Consider the following 13,644-nt stretch of genomic DNA (forward strand, 5'->3'; position numbering starts at 1 on the left):
TTGGACTTAGCTAAGTTCATCATGTTTAGGTAACCACGGATTGTTTTTCCCGCAGGAATGACGTAAGAAATGACCATGATATTGTTGGCCAACGCTGTGAAGATCATCCTTCTCAAACTCTGGGAATTCTGGGCTGTAGAACACCCCTCTCAGCAGTTGCCCTTTGCCTCTGCTTTTAGAACTACTAACAGTTCATTGTCATTTCACCTTCAGTGTTGAACTTGCAATCTTAGAGGAAAGCAGTATTAATGAAACACCCTGAGCAGTTAGCTTTAAAAGCAGAGGCAAAGCTCCTGGAAAAAAGCAGGTGATACAAAGGTTGGCAGGTGCTGTCCAAAGTCTCTTTGGCTTGTATTGGTTACTATGAATGGAAAATTCATTTTGAGATTTGTTGTATTATCAATGAACAGAGGCTGGGGTATTGTTTTCTCCTGAAACACCAAGAGAATGGGTTTGTCCTTCCCCCATTTATTGCTTACTAAGTGCAAAACACTAGGGGATACTTACATAGGGCAGGATCTCTAGCCAAAAGAAGCTTATCATCTACAAGGGGTGTGGCAGATGGGCAATGGCAACAACAGCTAACTAACATTTAGGGGGTGCTTACTATATGCAACTAAACACTTTGTATGTATCAAGTCATATAATCCCCACAACAGCCCTAAGGAAAATACTAGTATCTCCACTTTACAGAGCAGGAACAGAGAGGTTAAGTCACTTGCCTAAACCTGCCTGTCAGTAAATGACAGAGCCAGAATCTAAAGCTAGGTGTTCTGGGTGAGCTAGGTTCTTAACTAGGGCATTTTCTGAAATGGGAATATTGCCAACAAGGTACAGAAGCACAGGAAAAGAGGCAGATTTTGACCAGAGTGGGGGTTAAGGAGAGTCTTTTATGGAGGAGGCATTTATTTACTCGGGATCTTGAAGGTCGCCCGGTGGAGAGAGGAGCTGGGGAGGAAGAAACAGCCAGACTAAAAGAAGAGGCAGTTTGGGTACCGGCCAGATGATGACAGCAAGATCTGGCTGAATGCGTAGGGGGAGCAAAGCTAGAGAGGGACACCTTGCCCAGATCCTGAAGGTCCTTGAGGACCGGGACCCTCTTTGTAAGGAAAGATCACTCCCCCACTTTTAGTGGGATGTCCCCTGCCTGAAATCTAGGCAGGCGGCCCACCCATATTTCCTTCGGGGAGAACAGCCGGCAGGGATGGTCAAGGTCGCCGCGCGCGCTCCGGAGCTGCACGTTCAGGCCAAGGACTTTTCGTCCCGAGCGCGCAGACGCCGGGGATCTGGCTGCCAGCCCGGGTCAGGATGGCGCGCGCTGCCCGACCCGGCCCGGAGAACTCCTGCTCCTGGGTGCCGGAAGGCCGATCCTCCGCAATTCCCTCCGGCCACCTTCCTCCTCGCTATGCCCTCGAAGGTCAGGGAGGCCACCTCCCGCTCCCCGTGCCGCTCGGCTCCTCCCGGCAGACCCGGAGGCCCCGGAGGCCCCGGAAGAACGCCCTCAGCCATAGGACTCCGCTCTGCCAATCAACCCTAGTCCGGGTCCCCCTCTCTGCCGGCGCCCAGTGCATTGGTTGCATCATGACTGGCCTCCGATAAGATTCTCTTCTTGGATTGGCTAAGAGCGTCCCCTCCCTCCTGCCCTTCCTGCGTCAGAAGCTCCCGATTGGTTAGCCGCGTTGCCAAGTTCCTGACGCAGCTAGACCATTGGAGGCCGCGGGCCCGCCCCTGCCGGCTAGGTGAAGGTGAGAGTCTCCTCCAGTCGCCTTGTCTAGACCGGACCCAGTGGCTCCAGAGGCAGAGTGGAACCTCTCACCTGTCTCAGGCTCTCCTGCCATGGCGCCTCCGTCTGTGTTCGCCGAGGTTCCGCAGGCCCAGCCGGTCCTGGTCTTTAAGCTCACTGCCGACTTCCGGGAGGATCCGGACCCCCGCAAGGTCAACCTGGGAGTGGGAGGTAAAAATGCGGCGAGTAGGAGCAACCTGGGCAGTGGAGCGGACCTAACCCGGGTGGTTGGTGCGGTGGGAAAGGCCGAGGCCTAGCTTGGCGCTGGCTGGAGAGGTGGCAAGAATCACGGGGCTGTTTTTCAACCTGCCCATTTTACAGATGGGCATGTGGAGTCCTTGGAAAAAGGAGATGTGTCCAAGGTCCACAGTACAGGTCTAACAGCCAGGACACAAACCCAGTTTTACTGATTCCCCATTCTGTGTTCTTTACACTACATCCTTTCAACTGTTAATAAGTGGGGAGGCCCAAGATAAGGGGAGGGAGGAAGTAGGAATCCTGATAGGCTTGATGTCCTGGTTGGTGGAGAACGAATGAAGAACTCTGAGCCTTAGGAAACTCTGGTCTGGGTTAGTAAATACTTGAGTGACTACCAGGTAGGTCACAATCAGCACTTTACCCAAGCCTTGTGGGAGAAAGCCTGAGGCGTGCTTTTGGTCTCAAGGATATCAACATCAAGGTGTGATATAATAGAAATCTAAAGTGCTTCTAAGACAGGTTAATGCAGCCTGGGAGGACCTGGGAATCATATTCTGGTCCTCGAAGATGTGGTAGGAATGGTTAGAGAGGGTAGGAAGGAGTGGAAAGTGGAAAGGAAGTAGAAACTCAGTTTTGCTCATCCTTGTCCTAAGTTCTTGCTTGGACAGCTGAGAGCATGGACCTCAGTTTCCCCTTCTGCAAGAGAAGGGTTTAGATTGGAGTATCTCAGAATAACTCTAACCTTTGGTGAATTTGTTATTTCTTATCACTCATTTAAATGTTTGAAGCTCCAAACACACTTGATCACACACAAAGACCAGCCAGGTTGAAGAAAATATGCTGTTCGTGCTAAGGAACAGATTTAGAGTAAAAGGACCAGAAATTTTGGAAAGAGAAAATCGAACTATTCTGTAGTGGATGGTGGTGAGAAGGAGGTTCAGAATCAGGCTTCCTGCAGTGACTGTACATAGGACCTGTTAAAAATAAGTCTTCACTAAGGAATATGGGAAAGAGGTGAGAAAAAAAGCCATTAAAAAGTATGGTTTGTTTAAGCTAGGTAATGGGTACATTGGCACCCATTATATTATTTTTGTGACTTTTGTGTATGTTTGAAATTTTCCATAATAAAGCACTTTTAAAAAGTAAATACCGTGTAGTTTCAGCCTTGGAGAGTAAGTGATGTTTTTACTGAGTAGGAGAAGTACTGAAAGTTTGCCTTGAGTTGAATTGGAGTCAGGCACCATTCAAGCTCTTAATTTAAATCCAATTTATAACCTCCAGGTATTTAATTAGGGCCAGATATATAATATGATGTTGACTTAAATACATCTTCTAAAAATGTTCAGTTTTTGTGGGGAGGTGTCTCAGTTACCATTAAACGATCTTACAGGGTTTTTGTGAGACTCAAATACGTTTCAAGCACTTACAATAATGTCTGGCAAATAAGTACGGGTTATGTAAGAGTTGTTTTGGCATTTCTTTGGGTAGGTTGCACAGAAGATGTTGAAAAAAAGTTTCAGCTTAAAAACTGCAAAATGAAATCATTTCTGATATTCGTTCAGAAATAAACTGCTCAGTGCAGAGAAGTAGTGCCCTGTCAGCCCAGGCCAGAAGTGATTGGCCCAGAAGTAGAGTTTGCAGTTCAGGTGGTCGTCTCACCTGTGACGGTGCCTTTGTCATGTTTCCCAGGAACCCAGGAACGTCCCCTCCTTACCAGGAACAAATAATGTGTGCATTTAATCTTATTTAATGCGTACAAGGTCTCTGGAGGGTTGTTGCAGCCAGAAGGAAGCTGAAGCCCAGTTGGATGAAGCATTTTGCCCCAGGTCATACGGCTATTGGTGGTGAAACTGTCCTCTCCTCTATTTTGGGTCCTTCAGGTGGTCCAGAGGCTGCCAGTACACTGTAGTGGAAAGAGCTGGGAGATCTCAGTACAGGCCATCCCTGCAGTCCAGCAGCGTGACCTTGGGAGGGCTGTATAACATCCTGGAACTCAGTCTGTTAAATGAGGAGCAGAGATGGAATGCCTCCCTCTCTAAAATACTACTCAAAGATTCACTAGCACATTACATGTAGGATAATGATGTTGGCCTCATTAGTTGGCTGAGGATTAAATGAATAATTATGTGTGAAATGTGATACATAAATGAAAAGAGATAAAAATACTATTTTTCTTTTTATGATCTCTTTTTTGGTGGATGGCAGATAAAGTTCTGATTAAAGTAGAATGAGAGGTCCCTTCCAGCTTTTGTATGTTCTAGCTGCAGTTAATACAAATCCCCAAGTACATCCTTTGTGAAGGAGATGTAATTAATTAATCACTGACTTTGGAGAAGATACTCCCCACCCCACCCCCTTAAGATAAAACCCAGGGGAGATTATCCAGCTCATGTTCTAGTGCTGTTGGATGTGTTTAAAATAAGCTGCAACTATAATTTCACTACCTAGTTTCTACTTGCTGAGTTTCTCCAGAGATACTCCTGCTGGCACTGGTTCCCTAATTTCCTTCTAGGTAAAGCAGAGCATCACATTTAAGTACAGCGTGCCCTGAGCTGGCCATTTTGGTGCTTCTCAGGGTTTGAGACCAGTGGCTTCAAGGGCAGGGGGGACATGGGTCCAACCTGATGCTGCCTGAGCAAGACATTGCTTCATAGACTCCAGTCATGGGAATTGAGCTTCCTTTAGTTCCAAATAACCTGCTCTTACTTTAATATTTGTTGTGTTTTTTAATGGGGATTTCTAGCATCTTCACATAAAATTGTTGGATATAAGTGCTGTATCAGGTGTTTCTGAATACTCCCCAGCCCTCGTCCCATGACTCTAGTTGGAAAAGGGCCTTAAGAGGAGTTTATACGTGCAGGGGCTCCTGGGGGTTAGGGTGAGGGAAGTGGAGATGTTCAGAGGAGAGGAGGGGGATGGTTTGATTATTTAATTCTCTCTGTTCCTCCTTTCTTCTGGAAAGCAGCACTCCTGAACTCCCCTGAAACCTGTGTGATAAAGAGCCCTCCACCACACAGGCCTCTGGGGTCTGCTTGCTTCAGGCTTTCTCTTGCTCTTAGAAAAAACCACATGGATCCATGAACTTAATATGACAGCCTAGCTCTTATAATCCACTTGATCTTCAGCAAATTATTCAACTCTTCTGACCTCAGTTTCCAGATCATAGTATCTGTATTGTGAGTCATTACAGGAATTAAACGGGGGTTAGAAGAAAAAGTAAAGCGCTTAGCACAGTGCCTCGTAGGTACTAAGTAAGTATTCAGTAAGTCCTTGTTATTACGATGGCTCAGGTACTATTGATGTCTGTAATTAGGGAATCTTTCCATCCTGCACTGCTTCCCTGAGTGCCAGACCCATACTTGGTATAGTTTGCTAAACACATCCTACAAATGCAGCATGTTCAGAAAACTCATTTCCACCTTCCCCTCAATCTTTTCTTTTTCTGCTTACGTTTTATATCTTAGTTGGACCCCTTCTCTATCCACCCCCTCCCCGCCCCCACATCACCACCAGCCTTTATCCAGACTAGACAGACTTTTGAGTCATTTGTTATCTTTTCCCTGATGCCACATCAGTTTATTTGGTCATTAGGTTCTGTGTTTTCTACCTCATAAATCTATTTTGAGTGGCTCGTCTTTTCTTTATCCTTGTTGCCACTACCTGAATTAAAGACTCCCATTACTGCCTCTCTGAATGCCTGCAATACCCGCCTGACTTAACGATCCATCTCTGTTCCCCTTTGCAGTTTATTTTCTGTCGTGTCACTCAGATGATCCTGTTAAAATGTACCACTATCCACATCACTCTTGTTCAAGAGCTTTCAGTGGTTTCCCCATTGAAACTACATTCCTTAGACGAGGATGTCCTCCAAGACGCTTTGACCCATATTCCTCCACGGGTCCTATGTCTGAGCCGTGAAGATGCAGATCCTGAAAAGCCTCCTGTCTCCAAGCCTCTTGGACCTTCAGACAGGCCTTCCCTCAGTCTGGTGAAGGGAAGCAAAATGTAACCCCCCCCCCCCCAATAGGCTCTAAGCTGGTTATTTATTTATTTATTTATTTATTTAAGATTTTATTTGTTTATTTGATGGAGAGAGAGCACAAGTAGGCGGAGCTTCAGGCAGAGGCAGAGGGAGAGGGAGAAGCAAGCTCTGTGCTGAGCAGGAAGCCGGATGTGGGGCTTGATCCCAGGACCCTGGGATCAGGACCTGAGCTGAAGGCAGCGGCTTAACTGAGCTCCCAGGCACTTCCTAAGCTGTGTTTTGTTTTGTTTTGTTTTTTAAGCTGGTTATTTTTAAGAAACTAAATACAGGAGGAGCTCTGAAAACCAAGTAGAAATTACCCTTTTTATCAAAAACATTTACATTTGTAAGGGAAATATCCATTTGTAAGAATGTCTTTCTCAGGTGACTCTAAATCTGGAGGAACTATCAGTGGAGAGGTGGGGCTTAAATCAGCATCTTGACCTTTCTCTTGTTTCCTGTGCTCCTAGGATCATCTTGCAGAACTAACTCCCCACCCCCAACTTCTTGTGTCTTTAGCTGAAGTCCGTAAACGGCTTTGGCCACTGGGGGGAGTTAACTCAGTTGCCCTGTCTCTCCCCCATGGATACAGGTGGTAGAGGTTATTAAACTTTTGTTTTTCTTCTGTTAATCTGCTATGGCAATTTAATTACTAGACCAGCCAAAGAAACTGGAAGGGCAGAAGGGAAGACTCCGCTTCCACGCTGGAATGCCCTTCCCTTGACTACCTTTTAAACTCCTACTCACTCTTCATCCTTCATTCTCTGTAAAGTCTTCCCTGACTCATTACAAGAGAATTAAGGGCTGTATATTCTGTGTTTCCTCCAGGACAGACAGTATCTTATTCTGCCTTGCTCATTTCTGTGTAGCTACTTGTAGCCAATGTCTCCTTCTTGGTAGATTAAGTAAGTCCTTGTTAAATGAATGAGTGAATGAAAACATGAATGAGAAACTCCTTGGGTCTGACAGGAATGAAAATCTCCTGGGAGAGTATATAGTATATAGTTGTTAATAATGCTTGACCTCATTGCTCTAATCACCAAGAGCCTTCTGCTCTTTGCTTCATTAGGGCAGTTAGGCAAGGCCTGGGGCATGAACCTGGAACTGAACCCGGGAGAAACTGGACTGTGAAGGAGGCAGGGGAGGTACAAGTTGGCCAATTTCTCTTTTGTCACAGTATAGACACAATGTCTCCTTGTGTCTAGTCTTATGACAAGATTTTTTAGAGTAGTACAGAGTAGACAGTATGGGTAAGAATGGTGGTTCTGGGACTTTTTTGTCTTTCCTATTTATAATACATGGTTTACAAATGACTTATCATAAATACAATACATATGGCGTAATTATGCAATACACATAACCTCCAAACACAGATGTGAAGCATAACGGAACTGGTTTTTCTATGAACACCCACATTGTACATCTAAATAGTATCCCATACTCTGTGGTTTAGTTAAAGATATGTTTGCCCTTGCTGCAAGTTCCATTTCCAGAATTCAAATTTACTTTCAAAGGACAAAGATTTGGCACCATTGAGGATATTCAAAATAATGAGACATCATGTCTAAAAATAATTCCAAAAGAAGAATTCCAAGAATATTATGAACAATGGTAGCATTGTGATTATAGAGAAATCTTCAGGGACAGCTCTTACTTGGAAGTTGTTATTTTGGCATCTCTTTAAAAAACCACACCAGGGGTGCCTGGGTGGCTCAGTCGGTTGAACGGCTGCTTTTGGCTCAGATCATGATCTTTGGCTCAGATCATCATCCCAGGGTCCTCATCCCAGGGTCCTGGGATCGTGCCCTGCATTAGCAGGGAGCCTGCTTCCCCCTCTTCCTCCCCTCCCTCCGCCCCTACCCCCTGCTCTTGCACACACACGTGTTCTCTCTCCCTCTCTCTCATTTCAAGTAAATAAACAAAATCTTAAAAAGAAAAAAAAAAAAAAACCAGACTAAATCCCACCTGATAAAATAGGCTTATGACTTGTTTGGAAGGAATTTGGTAGGCCAGGGGGTAGCGCGTAAGTGTTGTGACAGTGTTGTGAGTCATAGCCACCTACCTAGGCACTGTTGATTGGTTAGTGGCTGTGTCAGTCTGCACCTCTGTCTACATTCTTATTACTAGTTTGAGGTGCTTATCAAATTCATAGATGACACATCCCTAGAGACCCTGAGGGTGCGTGGGTAGCTCATTGGCTAAGCCACTGCCTTCCGCGTCGGGCTTCCAGCTCCATGGGGAGTCTGCTTCTCCCTCTGACCTTCTCCCCTCTCATGCTTTCTCTCTCTCTCTCTCTCTCTCTCAAATAAATAAATAAATAAAATCTTAAAAAAAAAAAGACCCCAAGTCAGAATGATCTTATAAAGTCTCATTTGTTGTATGACTTTTGACTGTAATTTTACATCTAGAAACTTTATTTTAAGGGAACATGCATGAATATATGTAAAGATCTAAGAACATTTTTCACAGTGTTTATAATATCAAATAATCAGAAGCAACATAAATAGTTAATAAATTTTGCATGAAAAGTAATGTTGTCTAGCCACTAAAATTGTGTTGTAAATGGATCATAAATATGAACAGTGGGGGCGCCTGAGTGGCTCAGTGGGTTAAGCCTCCAGCTCCTGATCTCAGCTCATGTCTTGATCTCAGTCTCATGAGTTCAGGTCCTGTGTTGGGCTCAGTGCTGAGCATGGAGCCTACTTAAATAAATATGTATGAGAGTAAATAAGTAAATAAGACAAATGACCAACCGAATTCATGATAAGAGAAATGTGAATTAAAACTACCCTGAGGTACCATTTGCATCCTCATACTGGCAAAAATTTACTCTGGATGAGGCTATGGGAAACAGATACTTATATGTTGATGGTAGGAGTATTAACTGATAAAATCCCTGTGGAGGCCAATTTGGAGATATGTCAGAACTACAAATTTTTGCACATACTTCTTAGCCTACAGTTCCATTTTCAACCCTGCATCTTATGGGTATATTTACATGAAGATGACATTGTGTATGAGGTTGTTCACTGAAGTATTGTTACGTAATAGCCAGAGATTGGAAACAGCTCACATGTCCATCAGCAGGAGACTGGCAAAACAAATTATGGTACATTCATCAGTTAAGCAGCTGTAGAAAAAGAATGAAAGAGGGCACCTGGGTGGCTCAGTTGGTTAAGCATGTGACCCTTGATCTCAGCTCAGGTCATGAGCTCAGGGTAGTGAGCTCAAGCCTGAAGGGGGCTCTGCTCAGTCTGGCATTTGCTTGAGATTCTCTCTTCCTCTGTATCCTCTCCCCACCCCTCCACCTTGCGCTCACTTGTGCTCTCTTTCTCTTTCTCAAAATAAATACATCTTAAAAAAAAAAAATCAAGGGCAGTGTGTACACAGATAGAAAAAGATCTTTAGAAAAAGCAAGGAACAGAACAGTGTATAGTATATGTTACCTTTTGTGTAAAAAAGGGGGACGTAAGAGGCTGTGTTTGCTTATGTATGCATAGGGAAATTCTGGAAAGATACAAAAGAAATGAAGAATAACTTATTTATTGGAGGGGAGGATTTGGAACGAGATAGATGGAGGCTTAGGATGGAGTGGGGACGTGAATATATCATCTGTTAAAAGAATAGTTAATGACAATGAAAAATACTTGTACTTAGTAAGTGGAAAAAAGCGTGTTGAAAAAATTTTATATACAGTATGATGCAGATTTTATAAAAGAAAATGCTCATGTAAAAGAAAGCTCAGAAGGTTGTACACTAAAATGTTCATACTCTATCTCTGAGTGCTGGGATTACATATTAATCATAATGTTTATCATTTGCTCTCTGAGCTTTTTAAAATTTCCTACAGTCAGCATATGTTGTTCTGTAAACAATCTCAACCACCCTAAAAAGTGGTTTTTAAAAAGAAGTCAGGGGTTCATGTTGGGCAGAAATCAACAAGATAAAATAATCAGAATTACTCTAAAATTTTCGGTTTCAAAATCACTTGAAAAAGTGTGGGTCTGTTGGAGAACTAAACATTCCAGCAGAGTCAGGTGACCCCTGTGAGGAATCAGCTCAGATCATTGGCTTGGGTGCAAGCCACAGCAGCTGCCCTCTAAAGCTGTAATCCTGAGATAATCATACGGTACAAGAGGGGAAAAAAAAATCAGTGATAGGATAACGGGACTAGAAATACTTGTAGTGTCGAGGTGCTTAGAAATTTGCTATAGGCAGGATTAAATATTATGAAATAGATACATTTGGATCAATAAAAGTGTGGAATATGAAGTAAGAGGAATAGTCAAATGGTCAGGCATGGCAGAGAGAGGACAAAGATGTGTGCGGACATCAAATAGGTTGTCTGGTGATTGTGTAACCATCTGCTGGCATCTTCAGCCCTGGGGCCTCTGCTCACGATTTGTCCCACTTCTGTTCTTCTAAGACAAGAGGGGGAGGTAGGCCTTCTGCCACCCCCTCTCCACATTTCATGTTTGAAGTTGTAGCAGTCATGTGAAGTAGCACCTAGCACTTTTCCAGAATTCTCTTGGGAGATTTCTTGGGAGAAGGAAGAAGATTCTGGGTTTATGCCTTTACAGATCTCAGTGTGCTAGGACGATCAACAGAGCAACTGTTAGGTGGTCGTGAGTGTGCAGAGTGCTGTCTCGTGCACTCTCCGTCCATCAGGCTCTGTGATGTCCCAGTGTTATTTTAGCATCCTGTCTTTCCGAGATCACATATTTAAGAGCTTGAGTATCTATAAGGGTAGGCACCATGGCTGTTTTGCCTGCCCTAGCGTCTCACCCAGTGCCTGGCCCAAAGCAGATGGACAGTCAGGAAATGAACTTGACTTTCATTTCGCTCTCTGTTGTTTGATGGAAGGAGGTGGAAGGCGCCCAGTCCCAGCGCCTGCTCTTCCTTGAATGAAGCCTGCCTCCTCCCTCTTACATGACTTTGCTGTGTTCCAGCTTATCGCACAGATGACTGCCAGCCCTGGGTTTTGCCGGTCGTGAGGAAGGTGGAGCAGAAACTCGCTAATGACAGCAGTCTGAACCATGAGTACCTGCCCATCCTGGGCCTCGCTGAGTTCCGGACCTGTGCTTCCCGCTTGGCCCTCGGGGATAACAGCCCAGCTATCCAGGAGAAGCGGGTGAGTTTTGGGAAAGGATGGACAGTTGGCCCTTGAACAGTGTGGGGGTTCGGGGTGCCGACTCTGTTGAAAATCCTTAAATCACTATTGACTCTCCCAAAACTGACCTGCCAGTAGGCTACTGGCCGCCTATGGATAACTGAACAGTCAGTAGCCAATAGGCTACTGGCTGCCCATGGATAACCAGAACACAAAACACGTGTTTTGTATGTGTTCTTAAAATAAAGTGAGAAGAGAAAATGTTATTAAGAAAACCGTAAGGAAGGGAAAATATATTTCTAATACTGTACTGGGCTTGTGGGGGAAAAAAAAGTCCAGGTGTATGTGGACCTGCACAATTCAAGCCTGTGTCATTCAGGGTCAACTATATTTTCTTTAGAAACTGCAAAGGTGAGACAAGGTTGAAAACTCAGTTTGATTTAAAGTCTGTTGCAGTGTCCGTGAATAAGGGTTTAAGTAGTGTGAACTGAAGGCCCGGGTAGTGCATGTGGTAGGGCCGGACAGCATGCGGCCCCTTGGCTGCTGGGTCCTGTGCCGTAGACAGTCACATTGTGGCTACTGGGTCGAAGCCATCTGTGGAAATGCCAAGCCAAGGGAGTTTAATGGAATGACCAAGATAATCAGGTCTGGACCCAGATCTGCTCCTTCTTTAACCACGGGTAAGGCATTTACTCTCTAACCCCTACATGTCATCTGTGTTAGGAAAGGACTGGTTTGTGGTTCATGGTCCCATAGGGGATTATTTAAGGGGCCTCTGAACCCCTTGAAAAAATTTTTCCCCCTCCCCTCTGTTTTGTTTTGTTTTTTGGAGAGAAAGCATGCCCAAGGGGGTGGGGGTAGAAGGGAGAGAGAGGGAGAGAGTCCCAAGCAGGCTCCACGCCCAGTGCAGAGCCTGATCTGGGGCTTGATCTCATGACCCTGAGATCATGACCTGAGCTGAGTTCAGGAGTCTGATGCTTAACTGACTGAGGCACCCAGGCACCCCCAGACCCTGACATTTTATGCAGAATTCTGTGTCTATGTGTATTTCTGGGGAGAAGGGGATTCAGAAGCCAGGGATAGTGGTAGGGATAGAATTGGCATGTGGGCTGAACTTTGGGGAATGAGGCCAGGACTCTGGTTCCCAATTCTGGGAATTAGTGTAGAATAGTATCACCTGGGGAATTTTACATACACATGTACAGATGGGTACAGATGGGTACATGTGCCCCTTCACTCCCTGTCCTACTTGTCCGTTTTTTGTTTTTGTTTTTAAGATTTTAAGATTTTATTTATTTGACAGGAAGAGTGCAGGCAGAAGCAAGGAAAGCAGTGGGCAGAGGGAGAGGAAGAAGCAGGCTCCCCGCTGAGCAGAGCCTGATGTGGGGCTCGATCCCAGGACCCTGGGGTCATGACCTGAGCCAAAGGCAGATGCTTAACCAACTGAGCCACCCAGGAGCCCCGCTCCCTGCCCTTTGCTTCCCTGCCCTTTCCGACCCAGTTCCCCCTTCCTCCCCCCAGTTCCGTTCCTGCAAGGGTGTAGTTTTAAAAGCTCCCCAGGTGACTCCAAAGTGCAGCCAGGGTTGGGAACCGCAAACACAGAGGGAGGAAAAGGAGAGTATTTTTTTGGAGTAGTGGGAATGAGGTGTCAGGAGGTAAGTGGGTCTAGGCGGAAGAGAGACCTCCCTGATTGGAGCTAGGAGCATGTCCAGGCTGATTTTGGCACCTTGGACAGGGGAAACCACCTGAAGGTTTGAGCAGAGGAGTTAACCCAGTCAAAGTGTTCAAAGAAGATAAAGCTGGCAGCACGGTAGGCAGGGGATGGGCGTGGGGTGTCACGATAGCCCAGGTGGCTATTGTCCAGTTTAAGGCAGCTGCCCTTACTGCTCCTCTGGGCCAGTGTCGTAGCGCAGCCTTTGTGATGGAAGGGACCACATCTTGGAATCTGATTTATTCTCCACATGCTGTTACCCAGATGCCTTGGTAAGCAGGGGAGAAATGAGGGGCACACAGGCCCAGGGTTCTGTCAGGAGGCTGGGAGGTTCTGAGTGAAAGTCCTGGAACTTGGGTTATGATTAGACAAGTAATTAATGAGTTTTGCCGAAGGAGAGTCCTGATGAAGTTTGAGAGTGGAGGACTTAGGCAGCTAGGGTTATCTTGAGAGACACTCTGGATAGATTCGGTGGAATTCCATTGTTGAAGAAGAAAGAAAGACAGTTTCTGTGTTGGGGACCTTCCTCTAAAACTATGTGTTTCTTACACACTTAGTAACCTTATAATACTTCTTACAACACTTACTGATCGTTTTGGACAGGTGCTTGTTCCTCTGCCCTGTGTTCCCGTTTTGGTCATTTACATGGCCTTCCCTCTTAGTCGGCTTCCTTCTATGTTGTGTATTTGATCAGAGAACAAATTTAGATGGCAGTCTGTAAATACTTGAAGGCTTTGGGGGGGGGGTGTGTGGGGGGAGAGTTTAGGATGTTGTCTTGGCATCTGCATCACCCTAGGTCCTGGCTGGTTCTGAGCTCTGAG

The 13,644-nt window shown here is 45.4% G+C and overlaps 1 protein-coding gene across 1 annotated transcript in view; it reads left to right on the forward strand.

Annotated features, from left to right (window-relative positions):
* Positions 1-1,695: 1,695 nt before the first annotated feature.
* The window catches only part of GOT1 (glutamic-oxaloacetic transaminase 1), a 31,327-nt gene continuing 19,378 nt past the window's right edge, over positions 1,696-13,644 (forward strand). Inside the window, exons 1-2 of the mRNA XM_080823262.1 lie at positions 1,696-1,954; positions 10,952-11,133. Of these exons, the coding sequence (XP_080679388.1) occupies positions 1,837-1,954; positions 10,952-11,133 (300 nt within the window). The 5' untranslated portion in view covers positions 1,696-1,836. The remainder of the gene's footprint in view (positions 1,955-10,951; positions 11,134-13,644) is intronic.

Source organism: Martes martes (assembly GCF_963455335.1).
Source record: "Martes martes genome assembly, chromosome: 14".
NCBI lineage: Eukaryota > Metazoa > Chordata > Mammalia > Carnivora > Mustelidae > Martes > Martes martes.